The 21,927-nt window shown below is 42.1% G+C and overlaps 1 protein-coding gene across 2 annotated transcripts in view; it reads right to left on the bottom strand.

Annotated features, from left to right (window-relative positions):
* Positions 1-21,927, bottom strand: part of LOC147027612 (uncharacterized) — a 60,033-nt gene that overhangs the window by 12,585 nt on the left and 25,521 nt on the right. For both annotated transcript variants that reach the window (XM_085877144.1, XM_085877143.1), the window contains exons 5-10: positions 16,409-16,464; positions 15,883-16,006; positions 8,294-8,387; positions 4,231-4,340; positions 3,916-4,057; positions 3,278-3,348 (exon numbers count right to left, since the gene is read on the bottom strand). In XM_085877144.1, the coding sequence (XP_085733270.1) occupies positions 3,278-3,348; positions 3,916-4,057; positions 4,231-4,340; positions 8,294-8,387; positions 15,883-16,006; positions 16,409-16,464 (597 nt within the window). The remainder of the gene's footprint in view (positions 1-3,277; positions 3,349-3,915; positions 4,058-4,230; positions 4,341-8,293; positions 8,388-15,882; positions 16,007-16,408; positions 16,465-21,927) is intronic.

Below are 21,927 nucleotides of genomic sequence, written 5' to 3'. Positions count from 1 at the left end.
GATAATTTTTAAGTGATTCTTCACCATTGAGAGATCAGGCCAAAAACGATTACATAGCATGATATTTCAAAAATGTATTAGACCCGATATGTTCTCGTGCATCAGGCATTACGTGGTGGAGGTATGCGCTCTACCAAGTGCCCTTCTAGTTAATACTTTATGTATTTACTTTTTGACACATACTGAGCTAAAAAGGCAGCTGCTGTGATATTGCTTTGTTTATGAGCTTGTTACTCTTCTAATTTAGGATCTTCATTGAAGAAAGTTATTAGCTCGCCTGTTCGAAGAACAGAGAACTATAGCGATACCCCCGGCGTGAGCGTCAGCGTGAGCATGAAAATGTTAAAGTTTTTGGTGCAAGTTATTTTTTCCTTTCTAATGTTTTTATCCACCACACTTTTTTATTCGCCCGATGTATGTGTATATATGTGTATATATGTGTATATATATATATATCGGGGCGTATTATTTGATTCCGTCCGTCCGTTCCTGTCCGCACTCTAACTCCCAAAGTTTTCAACTTTCACATTTCATATTTGGTATATAGGGACAGACTGTGGAGAGGGTGTGTCGCGACATATGTTCGTCATCTAAAGTGGTTGCCATGGCAACCAGGATGCTGTTTTCCATCCGTTCCTGTCCGCACTCTAACTCCCAAAGTTTTCAACTTTCACGTTTCATATTTGGTACATAGGTACAGACTGTGAGACAGTATGTCGTGACATACGTTCGTCATCTAAAGTGGTTGCCATGGCAACCAGGATGCTGTTTTCCATCCGTTCCTGTCCGCACTCTAACTCCCAAAGTTTTCAACTTTCACATTTCATATTTGGTACATAGGTAAAGACTGTGGAGACGGTGTGTCGCAACTTACGTTCCTCATCTAAAGTGGTTGCCATGGCAACCAGGATGCTGTTTTCCATCTATTCCTGTCCACACTCTAACTCCCAAAGTTTTCAACTTTCACATTTCATATTTGGTACTTGGTTGTTTACCCGTAACTCGCCTCCTGATTTGATGTGGGGTTGTCTGGCGATCAGTGTGGAGACTGTGGAGACAGTGTGTCGCAACTTACGTTCCTCATCTAAAGTGGTTGCCATGGCAACCAGGATGCTGTTTTCCATCCGTTCCTGTCTGTACTCTAACTCCCAAAGTTTTCAACTTTCACGTTTCATATTTGGTACATAGGTACAGACTGTGGAGTTGGTGTGTCGCGACATACGTTCGTCATCTAAAGTGTTTGCCATGGCAACCAGGATGCTGTTTTCCATGTTGTAGCACAATTCTGTATATACCTTCTTGTTCGGGCGTATATTGTGCTCACATGCGCTCTTGTTACTGATTACAATATACAAATACATATATTGCTTTGAAATTATTTGGATCAGACTTCACTGCAATGCTTGATTTAAGAAAATTATAATTATTAGACGAGTCTTTTAAAAACGATAAATGTATAAACAGGCGAGCATTGGGTGTCTTTGACACCAACTCTGGTTTTTAATAGTTACAAAAGAGAGAGAAATGGTTCTAATCAGAGGCGATGGTTGCCTAGCAACACGTCGGACAGCAGTTATCTACGTCTGGTGGCCTCAGGACCAGAGGTCAGGTAAAAGTCTGAGGAACTCCCTCGTGATAAACCCAGATCCCAGATCCATAACAATAGTAGGATTAAAAGAGCTATTACAAAATGTGTGGCGATGTCTCTCGGTCTGTAAACATTTCAGCCATTTTGCCTCTCTCCTCCCTTATTACTGGGCTAATTATTTTGAAACTGACCATCACAGCCCCTCGGATGTATTATTTAATTCGCAGTTTGATAGCTTTCCCGTTGAAATGTACATCGAGAATGTAATGAGTGTTTTGGAGCACTGTTGATATCCGTTGGGACATGAGTGGAGTTTTCACGTGGAAGTATTTCACAAATGATAGCGAGTGAAATGCGGCACAAATACTCCACGAGTTACCCATCTGATATCAAGGGTGGGACACAACACTAGTTACAGTTTATATTTATGCCATGATCCCTCAAATTAGATGGTTTTAGAGGGAAAACAGCTCAGATCTTCAGCATAAAACTTGCTCAATTGATGACATCACAGTAATCACATCACATCACAGTAATCTTGGATTACCCATTCCAAGATGGCTGCCGCAAGTTACACGTGCTGCTAGAAGAAACCTCAGGCATGTCCATTCTACTCTACTTGTATTTCTATTAGTCACCCCAGCTCATTTTGATCAGCAGGTCTCAGTGATGTAGAAAACCCTTTGAAACTTAGTTCCCTGAACATTCATCACAAATCCTTCATAATTGACTCTACTCAGAGCAAAAAATGCAAGAACACAACTCTGTGGTTCTCTGTGTTCCACTCTGTGGCTCCAGCAATTTTGGTCATCATTTAGGATTTGCATATTAGGAAATATTAACGTACTTCACACAAATCACAAGGATAATCATATAAAATGTATATCCCTGTGTCGTAAGAGGCTACCAGGGTTGCGTCAGGAAGGGCATCTGGCGTAAAACATGTGCCAAATCATTATGCGGATCATAACGGATGATCCGCTGTGGCGACCCCTAACGGGAGCAGCCGAAAGAAGAAGAAGAAGAAGAAGAAGAAGAAGAATCATATAAAATGTACAAATCAATGCAGTAGATGCATGGGTTATGAACCTGAAATTTCTGCATTGTGCATTGTGTACTTAGATTGAAACTCAAAACATGTCAACCTAAAAATATTTGTGGTTGGATACATCTTTTGCATTTGTGTATTTTCACAAGCTGAATGTTCTATATTTATGTCATAGACTCAAGTTACATTCTCCTTCAGAATGATGCACACTCTTGCCTGACTTGGCAACTTTATTATAAGCATTCCTATTTTACTCCCTCATTTTTGAGAAGTGTGGCTATGTGTCTGAAATATTATTCCAAGCACAAAATTTTTCTATCATTCTGAAACTTCCTCGCTCAGGACAGTTTATGTGTAGCCAATTTGTAATGTTATTTGTTTACTTTTGGTTTGCACTCCCCAAACCCTCCCATTATACTTGTAAGCTTGCCATGTTTCCCTACCTCTCCTCTTGTCTTTGTTTCTTCATTCCTTTATTTGTTGCTCTGCTCCATTGTCAGTGTTTCCTTTTACTTTGTTACCGATCTCACTCTTTGTTGAGCTAATATTTTAAATGCAAAAAATTGTATAGTTTGCATCAAACATTATTTAAAGTTCCACGGTAAATTATGTATGAGTCATGAATGAAATTAGGTACATACCGTCGTGCAAGTCCAAAATCTATTATCTTGATACGATTCCCTTTCTTATCGAGACAAAGTATGTTTTCCGGCTGAAATGCACACAATCGATCGTGTAATGACAGTATCACATTAATTTGATTCTGAAATGATGTTGATGTCATTCTGCTATAACCCTTTTCAATTACTCTGGTAAAGAACTTTCCTCCAGCTCTGATATGATATCTTTTAAAATAGCGTATCACATATCAAAAACTGCTGTTATAAATCTAACAACCAAATAAAATCAGGAAGCAAGATAATCAAACAAATAGTTGCGTGCCATCATAGATCAATATTTATCCATCAGACATTTTCCATTTCATGCTGTTGTCTTTGCATTGCCTAAACAACATTTATAAACCTTCCACGCAGAGCATGTTGAAAGAGCATTTAAATCCTTAATGGCATTGTTAATGTGATTTGAAATCAACGCTCCAAGTTCCTGGATGACATTATGTCACATTTACAACACATTCAAACTGACTGTCCGAAAAATAATTTGCAATTATTTGCTGAGTGCGTTATAAAAATGATGAAAAATGATACGCAAGCACACCCACACGCACACGTTAAACTGAAATTGCACTTGGAACTATGAGCATAATGCAGTCCCTTACCTTGAGGTTGAGGTGTAGAATATATTGCTGGTGCATATATTGTAAGCCTTGACAGATTTGCCACACAAATATGCTGACATCAAGTTCAGTAAGGCCTCTGTCCTCATTAACAATGCAATCAAAAAGCTCTCCTCCTTGGACACTGCATTGGCAATGCATTATTTTAGTGATAGACAATCAAACTGTTCTCTTAAAAATATATTTTTGGTAAACTCAGTGAATAGAACAGTAAATTAAAAATCAGTTTTAGATCTATTGCAATGATTGGGTCACATACAAGTATTGTAAAAACCAAAAATAGAAGGACCTACTTACTATTCCATGATTAGTACAAACTCGTTCTTTGATTCAAAAGCGTCGTACAACTGCACAAGATTGCTGTGCTTCAGGTGATTCATGATGGAAATCTCATTCCGTACTTCATCCTGTATTCAGTCATGAGATGAAAAAGAAAAAGTTTATTAATGCTGCATGAATACACTCATTTTGTTTGCAACACATTGTTTGTTGTCTGCAAGACAAAGTATTTGCATATTTAAATATTGATTTGTTATCTGTGGTGTCACTGTTCACTTGATTTAAATAATTGTGGATTTTTTGCATGAATAGCAACCTCCTGACAGGATGCAACCACACCCGAGCGGTTACCATCACACATTGAAGCCAGGACCTCAGAAATGGCCAAGCTAAAACAGTTTATCATGAGCCAGCGCTGAGTGGTTGTCATAAGCTTGTGATCCAGCAGGGACTAATTCCACACTGGATATAAAACAAGATTACGATTAACTTAACCATCTAAGGATCTCACATGACTGATCATTTGTGCAAGAAAATGGTGGCAATATGAGGCAAGCCGTTCCTTCAGAAATAAACAATTTATTACGCAGGACATGATAAGCCACAAATGTCAAAACAAAACCACAAGGCAACACTTATCTTCCCCATCAGGGCCACAAACTCAAAGACTCAAACAAGACCTGGCCAGTGCAGCCGAGGAAGGCACGGAGCTAGAGCACTTGGCTGGAATACACGGCAGTGGCATGAAGCTGGAGGAGAATTCTGATGCCACAAGGCTTGTGCAAAAATCTGTGGACATGAAGCCAGAGCAAGAGAACACACAGAGTGCTGTTTCTCAACCAAGGCAAGAGTAAAGATCCAGAGAGAAGAGAGAGGTCATTTCCTCTTGCAACTGGGTTTAATTACCAAAAACCTCCTCTGAAGCCATCCTCTCATGAGTGACGAGGGATTTCACCAATCATGGGCAACATGGGTTCCACCAACTCTAGCCTGAGATGCTCAAGAGTCTCTGCTCTGTTAGCTCACCAATCCCTGCCCTAGAGAGGAATACACAATTATGAGTGTATTCCTCTCTGGGGCTTCTGGAGATGTGACATCATTCTTTGGCTGTCCTGGGCCCTGCCTGAGTTTTACAAAAGGAAAAGACATGAGAGACCTTAACCTATCTATGTGTATCTAAAGCAGGCAATGCCCATCCCCTGTTGGCAACAATTAAGGACTCCTTACCCTAAACATACACGTAATACACTTAAGAAGTCCTAAAGCTAAATGGACATACTTGGTGTCTACAGCTTTACGCCAACTATTCCCCATAAACATAACACAGTTCCCTCCCCTGGACCTTATGCCCCTGCCAAGGTCACCTAAGGCCATTCATGTATAAGCACAACAATATGTACAAGAAAACTTATACTTTTGATTGGCAATGACAATTTAGCCGAAAATGTATCAAATTCAATGTATACTTAATGTTCTCATCCCCATTTCTTTATCTTTTGGTATTTGTCCCATTTACCGAATACTTTGGTAAGTGGCAAATGCATTCACAGTGCTGGTCATAAAGTGAATGTATGCAAAGGTTATCTGCATGTGATGGCAGAATAGGACACTTGTCCAAAATGTTCCTTTTTTTCTTCACAAGATCAAGGCACATGGCAGAGTGAAGTGACTGAGCGTATGGACTGACAAAGGGGCAGTGGGGCAACACTTTGATACAATGAGCAAGGGAATGAACAAAATGGAAACGAGGAGAGAGAAAAGGAGTAAACAGCAACCTGCAAGTAATGGTTGGGCTCGGGAGTTGAAATGGGAGTAAAAACGATTGTGGGGGTGGGGGGGGAAAGAGAGCCTTTTGTAAAGTAAAGGTAAAGGAATTTGCCTTTCAAATCCTTTCAAGTAATAGGTTTTGAACAGTCTGGAAAACCAAAACATGAAAACCCCCAAAAAATAAAAAAACAAAAACAAAAAAAACTAACATGTTTTGAAACGCTTAAAATAACACTTCAGATCGGTTTTGTAAAGTTTTCAAGAATCGCTTTTGCCTGTAACTAATCATAAGTGTAATTAAACACTGACACACATTTAAAAAGTTAATTTATTTCTCTAAATAATGACCATGATCCAGCTACAATGGCACTGGGTAAATCAAGCGCATACTTCCGCCAGGATGAACAGTTAACGTTTTAGATCCCACTGATAGGCTGGATCCCAATCCAGATCTTCACCAAAATCGAATCAATTCATGCTTGTCACACACAAAACATGCAGAGGCAGATGAAGATTTTTAGGGATCTGGGCACAAAAATTATTTAGGTCCAAATCGTCCCCCAAAAAGAGGACTCTGTGCTATTTTTGCCCCAAGAAAGAGGATTCTGTGCTATTTTTGCCCCAAAAAAGAGGACTCAGTGTTATTTTCACACTCGCCTAGCCGATGTTGCTTTAGACTCGACTGCAAATAATCCGCAGGAATTCCCACGTTTTATTGCCCTTTCCCCCCTTGGAAAAACAAAAGTGCCATATTAGGGTGTTCCATTACCAATCAGTTTGCTATCGCGTGCCAAGCCGGCCGTTCCTTATCAACCGTTTTGTTGGAGCGCTTGCTTGAGTGCTTAAGCCGCTTATTCTACATTGCCAGCAGTCGTGTCTGCCAAATCCAAAGCTGTGTTGCTCGCCATCTTCTTCGTCTGTCATTCCTCTTTCTCCTTAAAGCATTGTTTTTTTTAAAAAAACAAAACAAATTAATTCCTTTAATCTCCTTTGTTTGCTCCACCTTTCCCTTTGAGCTCCCACTTAAACATTCTGATCCATATTTGTGACTTCTAATGGCAACTGCCATCTGACCGATGATGTTGCAAGTCATTTGCTTATTGGAGCATGAGTTTATAAAATGATTTTTTTTTTTGCCTACAGACTTGTGATTGTTTCTTCTATTAATTTACGTAATTTGCTAAACAAAAGGCGTTATGTAGTTTTTGAACAGCCCCATGTCGGGATAAACAATCCGTGACCGTGTGATGAATCAGCTTGTTCTGATATAACCGTGGCAGAGGCTGACACGGATGAGAGGTGTGGAGTTAATATTTTAATAACACGTACGTATGTGTGCTTCTCAATCACGCTGTTCATCTTTTAAGAGTGCTTTAAATGCATGTTTCTCAATCGGCCCATTACCGGATTCTGTCACGGCTTGTGACCATAGTGCGGTCATTCTTGTTAGGTAATCATTGTATTGTCTGGTTTTACACTTCCAATGAGACTTGACGGTCATGAAGCGCTCGAGCAGAGAGAACACCACAACAGTATAAAACCGAAACCAGAATTGAAATTCCCCAAAAGGCAACTCATAACTGAAAATAATATTATGTTGGTGGATCTGGTATAGAACATTTTAAAAGTAAATTTACTTTTCCTTGGGGCCCTGGGCATGGGCCCTGCGTGCCCATGTGTTAATCAACCACTGCCAACATGTCCACCAAGTTTCTTCCGAATCAGTCCATAAATGTTTTGAGATATTGTGCTGTGTATCGTTTTTGGCCTTATCTCTCAATGGTGAAGAATCACTTGGAAAATTACAAAAATTATCAAATCTGGATCTTCACCAAAATCGAATCAATTCGTCTTTGTCATACACCCAACCTGTCCACCAAGTTTCGTCCGAATCCATCCATAACTTTTTGAGATATCCTGCTCACAGACAAACAAACAGGGGTAAAAATATAACCTCCATCCACCTTTGGTGGTGGAGATAATTTTAGAATCCAGAGCTTCACCAAAATCTAATCAGTTCGGCTTTGTCACACATCCAACCTGTCCACCAAGCTTTGTCTGAATCCGCCCATAACTTTTGAGATATCCTGCTCACAGACACTTCAGACAGACAAACGGGTGAAAACATGATCTCCATCCACCTTCGGTGGTGGAGGTAAAGAGAAGTGAGATTTAATAAGAAGTTTGTTTTTCTGCCACATCACCAAATTGTCTCCGCAAGTGCCAAGGGCAATTTGTAACACTGGGTTCAGGATGCTCATGAAATTGATTAATGTTCAGTCCAGAAAAGAGCATTTACTGAAACAAACCTCACCTTTGCTTTTGCTTCTTTGACCTTGATTATTTTAGCTGCCAGAATCTGTTCAGTGTCTTTATCAACACACTTTTGCACTTGACCAAATCTTCCCCTGTAACATGAATTAGAGGTGTAATGAGATGGCATATTTTGTTGAGCAAAAATAATCATACCTATAGAAAGTAAAAAAACAACTAAACAATCCTCAGCTTTGCATTGATTATATCAAACCTCACCACCCCCCCCCCCCCACTCCCACCTTCCTTCCAAAATTGGTTGTGGCAATATTGGTGCCATAATTATATTAATACTTTACTTTTTAATCTCCAATCAAAAGTGAAGCAATGCTTGTAGGAGGACACTAGAGATTATCATTCTACATATAATTAGCAAGTACCCATGGAAATTTCTCATAATATAAAGTGTGGCCAACAATATTATGCAAAGAGTCGTTAAATATCATGCAAATTTAATATTGTCGAGCTTTGTGCTCCATAAAGATGTTGTTTGATTAAATCAACCACCCCAAGTCCTCAACTCCTCCCTCAACCTCAAATCCTCAACTCCTCCTCCAAGTCCTCAACTCCTCCTCCTCCTCCTCCAAGTCCTCAACTCCTCCTCCTCCAAGTCCTCAACTCCTCCTCCTCCAAGTCCTCAACTCCTCCTCCTCCAAGTCCTCAACTCCTCCACCTGCAAGTCCTCAGCTCCTGGTCCTCCAACTACAAGTCCTCAACTCCTCCTCCTCAAACTCCAAGCCCTCAACTCCTCCCCCAACCCCAAGTCCTCAACCCCCACACCCCAAGTCCTCAACCACCCCCCACTACCACCCAAGTCATCAGCTCCCCCCTCCCAGCTCCATATCTTCAACCACTCACCCCACCCCTCCATCCCACTCACCTCAAATTCCTACCCACCATATCTTCGAATCCTTTCCCCACCACAATACCTCAAACCTTCCTGCCCTCAAAGCTTCAACCCCCTACCCCAAATCCCTGTCTGCCCCTTCCCCTTTCTTCCCATTCTTAAAAGCAAGAGGGCATTCTGAAATGATTACATATTATTTCTTCATTGCCTCATTAAAATGGTTGGGAGACATCCCAGAGGAGAGAGCAGATCCGTCAGACCATTTAGACCTTTACACCCCTTTGACCCCTTCAACGTTTCGACCTTTTAAACCCCTTTAAACCCCTGAGACTCCATAAACATTTACACCCTTTACACAACTTAGACCCCTTGACACTTAGACCTTTACCCCTCTTTAGACACTTCAGACCACTTTAGACGCCTTCAACCCTTGAGACCCCTAATTACTATTGGAACATATCCATTAGAGTTGGACCCTTTAATACCCCCTACACCCTTTAGACTCATTGGAATCCCTGGACCCTTTAGACCCATTAAGACCCTTTAGACTCTGGGAGCCCTGAACTACTAATAGAAAATGCCCCTTAAAACTCTTTTGAGCCCTTGTATCTTTAGATCATTTAAGACCCTTATGGACCCCAAGGACTACTTACACCATTTAAACATTGACACCTTGACACTGCCCGAGGGGGGACTCTGCTCTCAGTGCCGGGCAAGGTCTTTGCTCGGATATTTCTTGAAAGGGTTCGCCACCATCTGCTTGAGCACCAGCATCCAGAGCAGTCAGGCTAAACACCAAAGAGGTCAACGATTGACCATATCCTTGCTCTTCAGGTCCTCACCGAATGCAGACGAGAGTTTTGGCAGGGGCTGCAAGCAACCTATGTTGATCTCTGTAAAGTATTTGATCCAGTGAATCGGGATGCCCTCTGGAGCAATTTTTGTCTTCGTGGGGTGCCACCAAAACTGATCGATCTGATGTCTTAACTTTACTCTGGTACTGAGAGTGCTATGAGATGTGGTGGTACCATGTCTGACTTATTTCCAGTTACTGGAGTTCGTTAGGGGTGTGTTCTGGCCCCCACACTTTTCAGCACTTGTATGGACTGGATTCTGGGGAGGATGTCTGAGAGATCACGCTGTGGTGCATCATTTGGGAACATCAAGATCTCTGACCTTGATTTCACAGATGATGCAGTCATCTTTGCGGAGACTTTAGATATCCTTTTGGGGGATCTCGAGGTGCTGAATGAGAAGTCGGAGCCACTGGGATTACGGGTTTCCTCGATCAAAACTAAGATCCAGGCTTTCAATGACATCTTGGATGCTGCTGTCCTGTCTGTGCCTGTTTGTGGTGAGGATGTTGAGGTCGTGGAGAGATTAATTTATCTTGGCAGTGATATTCACGTCTCTGTTGGCTGTGAGTCAGAGGGCATCAGACGTCTGGGTCAGGCCTGGGGAGTCATGGATTCACTGGATCATGTGGTGTGGCACTGCCGATACTTGCGCAGGAGGACGAAAGTCCAAGTCTTCAGGTCCTTGGTGTTTCCAGTTTTGCTTTATGGATGTGAGACTTGGACTCTGACCAGGGATCTGAGATGGAGACTTAATTCCTTTGGCACCAGGTCTCTTCGGAGAATCCTTGGCGATCACTGGTCGGAACTTGTGTCCAACAAGCGGTTGCTGAGAGACTCAAATGAGATTTGTTACCTGTATGGTCCGTGAGTGTCAGTTGTGGCTGCATTGTCATGTAGCTCGTTTTCCTGACGCTGATCCTGCTCACCAGATTCTCTCAGCGAGGGAGTCTCGTGAATGGAGGAGGCCAATGGGCCGAACACATGCCTCGTGGTAACAGCAGGTTGATCGGCATCTCAAAGAGATGGGGATGGGCCAGGCATCTGCCTGGGGGATGGCCAGACGGATGCCCCTGGAGTACCGGCGGTAAGTGGACGCAGTGACGTACTGCTCTGGTGCATGCTCCCATACCTGACGTGACCTTCATACCTTTTACAACCCTTGGGCTCTTTACGCCATCCCTTTAGATGCACACCACACAAACATCTATGGTGTCTTCTTGCAGTACAATATACAGTCTATACTTTTTTCAATGACTTTTGTGCAATCTCAACCCACCCGGAGGGTGGGTACTCTGTGAGTTTTAACAAAATTTGCGTATTGGGTCACTGAATTGGTTCAATAATCAAAACCTAGAAGCATATTCTTTTTGAGGTCAAAGGGTCAAAGCTCAAGATCACATAAAATCATCAATTTTCATCCTATTAACTTGAAATTTCAACAGGATTTGCATATTTGGTCACAGCATTGGTTCACCAAAAATCAGAACTATCAATTTAGCCGTTTTGACGTGTCAATGGTTTCCATGACAGTAATTTCACCACATTCTAATCAAATGGGACCTTTTGTGATTCTATTATTGCCATTCCTCAATCATTTTTCAATATATCAAACTGAAATGTACAATACACAGCTTATTGCTTATTTGTATGTTTGTGTCGCATATGTTCTTAAATATTGGTCAAAATTACTCAAAGGTAAAGGCTGTCAGAAACATGTAAAACGCCGATTAGGCAGCAGTTACAAAATGTATCAGCCAAATTTGTTATGCACAACAATTAATCATGTAATACACATGATAGGTCATTTTCAAAACTGCCAAATTGTTGTTTCCATGGCAACTATTGTTTATTTGGATTTCACAAGTACTGCATTGTGCTCTGCACGACGTCTGTCCTGTTTGTTTTTGGATTTGTTTGTTTGACGTCTATGCATTACGAAGCCATGGGATTGAATGAGTTGAATACTAGTGGTTGTACTCAGGTGTGCATGAGAAGGTTTTCGGCGATTTAAAAAAAAGACTTCATACTTCCCAGGGATCAGGGTCAGGAAAGGACACCAAATCTTTCTATTTAAGTATGTATTGTATAGTGCCACTCCTGTCGTGATGGGGTATTACAGGCCATAACTAGAGGGGGAGCACTCGGGAGAGTGCAAAACCTCCGCCGCCAATACTGCTGGGTCACTCAAGTGAACCTTATATCTTCATTAAATATGATGTCAACAGTGCTGACAGTTATAGTTCTTTTCTCCAACATTTTTTTTTTGTGGGGGGGGGGGGTTGGGAATCACTTAAAACATGTAAAAATGCAAAAAAAAAATCGAAATTTTGCTGAAAAAAAAGTTGCAAATTTTTTTTTCTCTAGCAATTTTTTTGCGGGGGGTGTTTGAAATCATTTACAACATGTAGAAATGCAAAAAAAAAATTTCTCTATTTTTTGGGGGGGGGGCTGTTACAATATTTTTTGGGCGGCGGTGGTAAAAAAAATTTTTTTGGGGGGGGTTGGAAATTACTTAAAACATGTAGAAATGCAAAAAAAAATTTTTTTTTTTCTCTAACAATTCTTTTGGGGGGGGGGACCAAGTCCAAAATTTAATGGCATGATCCTTGGACCATACCTAACCCCCCCCCCCACCAAGTTTCGTCGAAATCCGTCAAGGAGTTTTTCCGTAATACTGTTCACAAACAAACAAACAAACAAACAGAAAGGGGTGAAAACAGTAACCTCCGATCTTCGATGGCGGAGGTTAATAAGTGTTAATTTTCTGCATGAAAACCATAGACATCATAGAAGTGGGGGAATTATCATACTAAATGTCAAACTGTTTGTGTGTTTGGTTTACTTCTTTACACTCCTGAATTGCAGGATGGAATGAGTTGAAAACTGATCGTTGTACTCAGGGTATGCAGTGGAAGCTTTTCCCTGGGAAAAAATAACACTCCCTGAAGTGGGAACATTAAGAAAACTGATCGGCGAGAAAAAATTATTTGAAACTGGTGGGGTGTGTATGTGAAGTGGGGTTGTACTCATGGGGTGTGCATGCAAAGGTTTGGAGGTGATAAAATAAAAATCATACTCTTGGGGGTGTTATCTTTGTAAATACCACACTAATGCAATTTTATCTATGTAAATGGAAATCGTATATCACCAACTTGTGGAAGCTTTATTCCAAGGCGTAGATCATAAAATGAGGGAATAAACCCATCCATAAGAGGAGGTTCTTTGCAAGTGGAATCCAATATCTCATTGCCATTGACTTTAAAACTTTGTAGTATCAAGGATGGGGCATAGATATTGTTGTGGTTGACGAAATTCGCAAACCACCATTCAGGTCCCTTAGGTGAGATATCTCTGAGTATATGTGTAGTTAGGCCCAAACCCGTTGTTTAGAGGGAATAAATGTCATTCATTCGGGCTGCGACCCCTCTAGATAGCCGTTTTTCTTTTACTATCTTTATTTTGGACCAGCCGCCATTACTACCATTACTACCACCACCAACCACGTCTCAACAGCCATCACACAACAACCACCAGCCGCAACGCTGCTTCACAACAACAACAATGCCAACAGCCACGACCTTTACCGTCACAACTCGCTCTCGCAACCATCGCATCACCGTCATTTCCGCGCCGCTTGTGGGCACCGATACTGGACTCGTGCAGGGCGCGCACCGAGCAGCGGGTGCAGAAACACCAGCCTTTCCGAAGAAATCGGATCAAAAACGACTCACGCCCACTTCTGTTCCGTCCTATCGGTGAGCATGGGGCGATTTGGCCCCGCCTCCAGGTGCGTCGGAGTAATATCGCTATATGCAGATTCATGGATCAAAAAGCATTCACGCCCACTTTTCCTCTGTCCAATGGGGAGCCAGCCAGAGGTAAAGGGTCAAAGGTGAAGGAGCGAAGCCACGGGGGCTATAAAGGGCCACGTTCGCTCGCCAAAAAGGGAGTTGAGTTGGGAAGTCAGTGAAGAGAAGAGTCGGAGAAAGCAGTTGGACGGAGCTGTGGAGAGTTGGAGAGGTGGCGGCGGCGAAGGCAGTCGAGGGGGCGCTCGTGTCAGAGTCGGGGAGCTGCGGAGAGGGGAGGCCGATAACGCGACCGAGGTCGCTGTGGAGACGCTCGTCGCGGGACCCGAACCAGCGAGATATCCTCATCCCCCCAAGCATCAACAACCCCCTCCTGTTTCCCCCCGCTCTGAGATAGTGCGAGAAGGGGGCCCCGTTCCCACCCCATTCCAGACACTGTCCGCGAGGCCCGCGGAGTCGGGGCGCCACCGCCATTTTGCGGCTCATCACCAGATGGGTAGGCTCGACGCGGTCTCGGCCCCAGGCCCGTCTGCCCCCCTCATCGTGGAGGGTGGTCCCTTTTTCTTTTGCTTTGAGTATATGTGTTGTCGGCGCCGTCTGTGAAGTAAAACTATAAGTGTTGCCGTGTGCTCGGTAGTCGGTGGGAGATCTGCATTGTGTTTCTCTTTTATATTTGCTTTTTGTGCATTATTGTGTGTTTCTTCTTCTTTTACATTTGCTTTTGGTGTATAATTGTATATGTGTGCTATCCGTGTGCCATCGCGAAATAAATGTGCTCTATGTTGAACTGTTTCTCCCGTTTTGCTTCGTCTTTTCTCTAATTGAATCTCCATCTTACTTCACGTAAAGGGTTGGTCGTGGGCTAAAACGCCCGATAATTAATCGAACCGTCCAGGTTGACGATAACACCGCTCGGTTATCCCGATAGTACGGAACGGGTCGCTTAAAGTGGCCCGTGTCCAAAGTCGACCTGCGGCGAGGTGCGATCGCCCGGTCTACCCTCCGTGTGGGTACTTAGGTAGGTCGAATTTGGCGAGCAACCCTATCCCACGCGGGGGGCCGATTGGCACGATCGTGGTGAGGCCGAAAGGCCCACCCGTGACTAGCTCCCGGCGTTAGTCCGAGAGGGTCACGACGGGATTGTCCGTCCGGTGGGCGACGTGCCCGATTCGAGTTACGTGGCCGCTCGCACGCCGGCGGGCGCGAATCCGCAACAATATGAAGGTTTACCAATCACCAAAACACCTTTCATATATTGTTTTTTCTTCAATTAAATTAGGCCAGGTAACTTTCAAATGGAGATGCAATTTTATAGGCTTATATTGTGTGTGTATATAGCAGAGAATATTTAAGGTAAATACAATCTACGAACATTAGTAATGGTTACAAAGCAAAGCACAACTTGTTCTTAAAATATTACCTCCAAAATTGAAATAAACATTTACGTAATACAGCACTTCAAAAACACGATTCGGAAGAAATTTTGCTTCTTGAAATGTATTGATTAACAGCAAAGCTCTAAAACCAAATGTTATTTTTCAAACGGCATTGAACCATACCTTGAAGGGTTAATAAAACAATCTTGCACAAACATAGCAAAGTACAGCAAAGCAAATATAAAAATGTTTAACTTTTACTCTATGGATGAGGATTTAATCAGTTTGAGAGGATCTACATCTTGTGTGAAAAGAGCAGGGGAGGGGAGAGATAGATTGAGAAAAGGAACATAAGGGTGACAAGGAAGGAAGCAAAAGTGAAGGTTAAAAAGTTGATAATGTATATAAGGGGGATAAGGTAAAGGAGTCTGTGATAAGATCATAGTAAAGGAATGTATGGGGCATCAGAGGGTTGGAATGGATCAATAATTTCAACATTTTTGCATCTGTAGCATGAACTAAAAAGCCTTTACATGAATCATCCCTCCATAATTTCAAACGTAGCTAATGTGTTCACAATAAGCCCAGTGATCTAAGTGCATTGACAACAATATGAACTATATTTAATAATAGGACCTTAATTAAACATGTCAACATTGTTTAAAGCAAATTGATGAATGATGTGTTGATTTAAATCCACTGACCCTCCAAGAATATCATCAGGCTTGAGTACGTAATACATCAAAACATCCTCCATTTTTGGTGTCACAACACGGTGTGAAAATGTCGATGGATAGAAATTTCCATTTGGATACAAATGGTTTCCATCTGTGGAATAATATTATCAGGCAAGAACTTTGATCTCCACCACAAAGCATGAATCAGAGAGAAAAAGAAATCTAGAACTCACCCATGGTAATCCATACCGTGTAATATTGTTTATCAAAAGGCTATTTTACATGAGGAGCAAGTCTTGATTCAACAATCAGATATTTATCAAAATAATGAAGGAAGAACCTCAAGATGATCCACTTTGTTGCTATCAAAATATCAAAAACCTGTCATATATATATATATATATATATATATATATATATATATATATATATATATATATATATATATATATATATAATCTCAACTAATATCTAAAATATAATTTATTTGCTTTTCAATGTTAATGTTTCATTTTCATTGCCATTTCACTGACTTGTTCCTTTTTTGACTTACCTTTTCTTCCAGTACATATATCTTTATCATTGGCTTTCACTTCTTTCTGTTGTTTACTGTCAAAATAAAACAAGACAAATGAGTCAAATCGAATGAGAAAGCATCTCAAAATGCAAAGCCCATCCACGTCCACTGCACTCAAACTAAACTTGACGAAAACCACAGTGCCATGATGTTTTTGGGTTGTCCATCCGTCCATGCTAATTTTCTCTGTTTTCTCTGCAACCACTTATCCGATTGACACAAAGTTATCTGAGGTGCGACTTCTCATGTAGAATGTTGTTATAATAATTATGACGTCATAGATCACGTGCTGTGGCAATCATTTTTGGAAAAAGGGAAATTTTGGGACCTCTGTATCTCTGAAACCGCTGCATGGAAATAATTGAAACTTGGCATGTGTGAAGTACTCCGAATGGAAAATAAGCGTGATTTTTTGATGTCGTCGGTGGCTTTGTTATGACGTTATAATTGCATACGTCAAATGCTTTATCCGATCCATATGAAAATGTTTGAAGGTAATCTGGGGCTAAATTGTATTGGGCGGGGGGGGGGGGGGTGGGGAGGAGGAATTGATGACGTCATTGGTCACGTGGTTCAGTTGCCATTTTTTTGACATTAAAAACCTTCAAAAATATTCTCTGAAATGGCTGAACAGATCGAGGCAAAACTTTACTGGAATGTCAAATGGTTTGGCAGCTATGATTTGTTGAAGAATAAACATTTTAAAATATTCTCCAGAATGGCTTGATAGATCGAGGGGAAACTTCACTTCCATGTTCCCCAAGCCTTGGGGATATCAGGATGTTCACATAATTATTAATAGGTCGCATGGTCTGGCAGCCATATTGGTTTGAACAAAAATCTTTTTAAAAACCTTTCGCTTAAACTGCTTCATAAATCAATGTGAAACATCACAATTATGATCCAGTAGTCATGTGGAATATATGTTTTAAATTTCAACCTGATCGGACACATGGTCTGGCAACCAGAATGATTTAATATTTTAAATCTGGGTTCAGGGATTTAAATCGAACTTGGTCCAAGTACAGTATGTATAACTAGCAGAGCCTCCCCATCACTTCACTGAAGGACCAATTAGTCGTCCTGTTTGCCAAAAATTTGGGTGAGAAGGAAAGAAAGACAAGTTTACCCGTGCATAGAGTGCTTTAACCCCTAATGCCCATCCCCTATCCCCGACCTCATGTCCCGCTCTACTCTTCCTTTGCCCCCCGATTGTCCGAATGTCCCTTCCCGCTAGAAATGTCACACACAATGATAGGCTTTGACAGACAGGAGAAAGGAAGTTGAACAAATTAACCCATGTGAAGAGTGCTTCAACCTCAGTGTTGCCTGGGTAAAAATGGAAATTGTAATACCCTCTGCCACCACCACTGCACAGGTGGTGCTGCACAGTACAAATTTACATCCATAATTTACATCCTCCCTTCCCCCTGCCCCTGCGTGACGTCGCGGCCACATAGCCTATGTTAACTCTCACACAAAATTGTATTTGCACCCACGTTTGAAGTTTGTAACTTAAAAGATGTGGCCGAGCATAAGGAAAAAAGCCAGAGAGACAGAGACATTAAAAAAAATAACCCATGTGTCAAGCTTTGAGGAATCAGCAGCAAAGTACTTTTCCTGTGCCATAGAAGTAAACATGTGCATGGTCTCCAATTGCTCCTGGGAATAGTAGTGTTGTTCTGTATATGTTTTGACATGATTTATGGTGTGTGCGGTGATTATTGTGGTGGTGTGGTGATTATTACCTCCATCGCCGAAAGTGAAGGAGCTTATGATTTCTCGCCTCTCTGTCTGTCTGTTTGTTTGTCTGTCTGTGTGCAAGATATCTCAAAAAGTTATGGACGGATCTGGATGAAATTTGGTGGGCAGGTCGTGTGCATGACAAGGCCGAATTAAGGAGATTTTGATGAAGAACCGGATCCGGTTACTAGAATTTTAAAGTGGTTCTTCACCATTGAGAGATTGGGCCAAAAATGATATATAACACGATATCTCAAAAAGTTTTGGACAAATTCGAATGAAACTTGGTGTACCTGTTGGGTGGGTGACGAGGAAGAATTGATTCAAGCTGTTTGTCGTGTCCCTCATACTTGTTTTTCTTTTCCAGCTTTAGCAAGAATAACATTAGTTTTCACATTGTGAATATCAAGCATGAATGAAAAGTAAAATTTGAGTGATTTAGCTTGCTTCGAGGATAACCAATTATATTTATTTATGATTCATTACATCCTAAATAGACACACCTACACTAAAACAAGAAAATGATGGATTTCAACACATTTGCATTGCTATACAATAACAGTAACAATCAATTACAGGGTTAATTGGATTTTTCTTGTAAGAGGAGGAATTTTAAAAAGGATTAAATGAGATGACATAAAATAACATTGCTTTTACTTGCGTCACACAAATTTAGCAAAACCACTTTGACATTTTTATCAAATAGAACATTACACACACACACACACACACACACACACACACACACACACACACACACACACACACACACACACACACACACACACACACACACACACACACACACACACACACACACACACACACACACACACACACACACACACACACACACACACACACACACACACGTATGCAGCCTTGTGGCTGCGAGTTGCATCATTGATTCGGGACACGGCTATGTCTCAATATGTGTGTAAGCTGTTTGTCATTTTAATGTATTTTATGCGTGTGTACGTACATAAACTGCACTCCGTAATGGAACTTGGTGTGTGTGCGTGCGTCGTTGATTAGTATCTACATATGCAGGTTTCAGAATGTAGAATTGAGTCCTCCCAGGGCAGATTCAAAGTGTCTACCTTCATTGTGGTATGTGGTCACGATTCACAGACCAAGCTGTGAAGTTTTCTGTTCTCAAAGTTTTGTGCCGTGGGCTCTCTTCAGGATCGTCACTGAGCCACGGACAGCTTCCAACTGTCGTTCGTTTGTAGTGATATTCCCAGAGATGGTTTTTAATATCTCTGTGAGGTTCTTTGTCATCATTTCCGTTGCTCAAACTCTCACTGGTTCAACTTTGGCATTCTTCAACTTCCAGGATCTTTTCCCTTCATTCTGGAGGTCTTGGTATTTGGTCATTTTCTTGATTTCTGCATTGTTTAGTCCAAAATCACCGGTGGTAACACTTCAACTAGCAATGCCTTCTTCTCTCTTTTTTTTTTTGTACCCAAGTATAATATCTGGTTGTTAGGCTTTGTTTTCGATGTTCACCCTCAATGGGATCACAAGGTCGTACGTGAGCGGTAGGTACTTCCATGTTTTCAGTCCATGCTTTTGGTTTATGTCCCACAAATTTTCTGGAACTTTTTGGTAGATTTTTGCAGGAATAGCAAAGTTTTTTTTTGCAGATGTGCCAGTGGATTATTTTACAAACTCTGTTGTGTCGTTGTGTGTACAGCTGTTCTGATGAGGTGTGTGTGTGTGTGTGTGTGTGTGTGTGTGTGTGTGTGTGTGTGTGTGTGTGTGTGTGTGTGTGTGTGTGTGTGTGTGTGTTCGGCCATTAAGCATAACATATCACTCTCTTTGCTAATGCCACCTCCACCCCTCACCTATCTCCTCCCCCCCCCCCCCCACTCAATAAAGTCATGGAAATAGCCACTGCGAGTATGCAAACTGCCGAAAGCCTGCGTGTGATCTCTAACAAGTCAAAAGTTATCCAGCAGGACCTATAGGTTAACAAGGTAACCTGTGGCTACAAGCAAAAGTGTTTTAGCAAGCTACCAAATTCACCTCCACCTCCTGACATTTCTGAATCTAGCTGGAAGGTTGGGGTAACTTGTAGGTGTTGTGGTGATAATCATCAAGCTTTCCAATGTCAGTACAGGAATTATACCTGTGACAACTGTGGTAAGCGCAGACACTTGAAGTGCCGTTGTTCTCGATCCAAGTTGAAGAATTTGTCTCCTTCTTATCACATTGGAGTGAACCCTGATGCAGCAGACAATAGGTCACAGAGCACAGCAGCCTGCAGCTGAGAGTCAAGTAAGGAACTTTATGAGATTTTCTCTGTTGGAACAAAGAGCTCCGATGCTCCAATTATAGTTGATGTTACAATCGATAAGATCCCAGTGAGGATGGAAGTTGATACCGGCACTTCCTCCACCTAATCTCTGATAAAGGCTCCTGCACTCCGGCCCCTATCTACTGACTTGAGAACATAAACCAAGAAGGTGGTTCCTGTAGTTGGCTCAGATAACGTGACTGTAGGATATGGAAACGGCACTCATATCCTACCACCACTGATAGTGTGTGGAGTAGGACCAACCCTCTTGGGCCGAGATTGGTTACGAATAATCAGACTTATTTGGAGTGACGAAAACAGAGTCTCCAACTCTGATGCTGGATACGATACCATGCTCAACAAGTACCCTGGCCTGTTCAGCGATGGTGTTGGCACCTTAGCAGTGCTCAAAGTGAGGATTCGTGTTTCTGCAAATGCTCAGCCATTGTTACACAAGGCGAGACCTGTGCCCTACATGCTCCGATCAATGATCGAATGTGGGCCTGACCACCTGCAGAGTGAGGGCATCGTCTCACCTGTAGAGTACTCTGACTGGGCAGCACCGATCATTCCAATACTCAATGCAGAAGGAGCAATTGCGCATTTGTGGGGACGACAAAATGACGATCAACCGCTATTCAAAGCTGGATGGCTCCCGTTTGCCAAACGCAGAGGATCTGTTCACCACTCTCATGGGTGCCCAGACATTCACTAAGCTTGACTTGACCAATGCCTATGCTAAAATGCAAAAACGACCCATGCAAGGAACTTGTTCTCAGTTGTGATAGCTCTTCATATGGCATTGGGTGTGCATTATTGCAAACAAATGGAACCAGTAATCTCCAGCCTGTTGCATGTGCATCATGAATCCTGACACTGAACGTCGCTATGCTCAAGTAGAACGAGAGGCATTAGCGTGTGCCTGGGGCACCTTAGAGATGCACCAATATGTCTTTGGAAGACATATTACCATTGAGACTGATCACAAACCCTTGTTCGGTCTCCTGGGAGAAACCAGAGCCATTATGCCCACATCATCAGGTCGTGTACAACGTTTGGCATTGACCCTTGCCGGTTATGACTATTCATTGGTTTACCGCCCGGGTAAAGAAATGTACTGTGCTGACGTGCTCAGTCACTTGCCACTTCTCGTAACCATCCCAGAACCTCCACAATCTGGTGATATCATTCATCTCCTGGCCAACGTCATCCACGATGAGGCGCTCATAACCACGAAGCAGATTGCTTGTGCTTCCAATAGGAATCCAGATTTGTCACAAATTAAACGCTGTGTTATATCAGGTGATTGGGCATCACTGCCGGAAGGGAGGAAACCGAACCTCATCCGGAAGGATGGGCTCTCTCTTGATGCAGACTGCCTGCTTTGGGGTAGCCGAGTGATAATTCCACCGAAACTACAGGGGAAAATGATCAGTGAACTCCACAATGCTCA

This window comes from Eptatretus burgeri, chromosome 4 (assembly GCF_056783735.1).
Source record: "Eptatretus burgeri isolate ZD-2024b chromosome 4, Ebu_testis_v1, whole genome shotgun sequence".
Taxonomy (NCBI): Eukaryota; Metazoa; Chordata; class Myxini; order Myxiniformes; family Myxinidae; genus Eptatretus; species Eptatretus burgeri.
The sequence above is the reverse complement of the archived record's forward strand: the minus strand, read 5'-3'. Positions and strand labels throughout refer to the sequence as shown.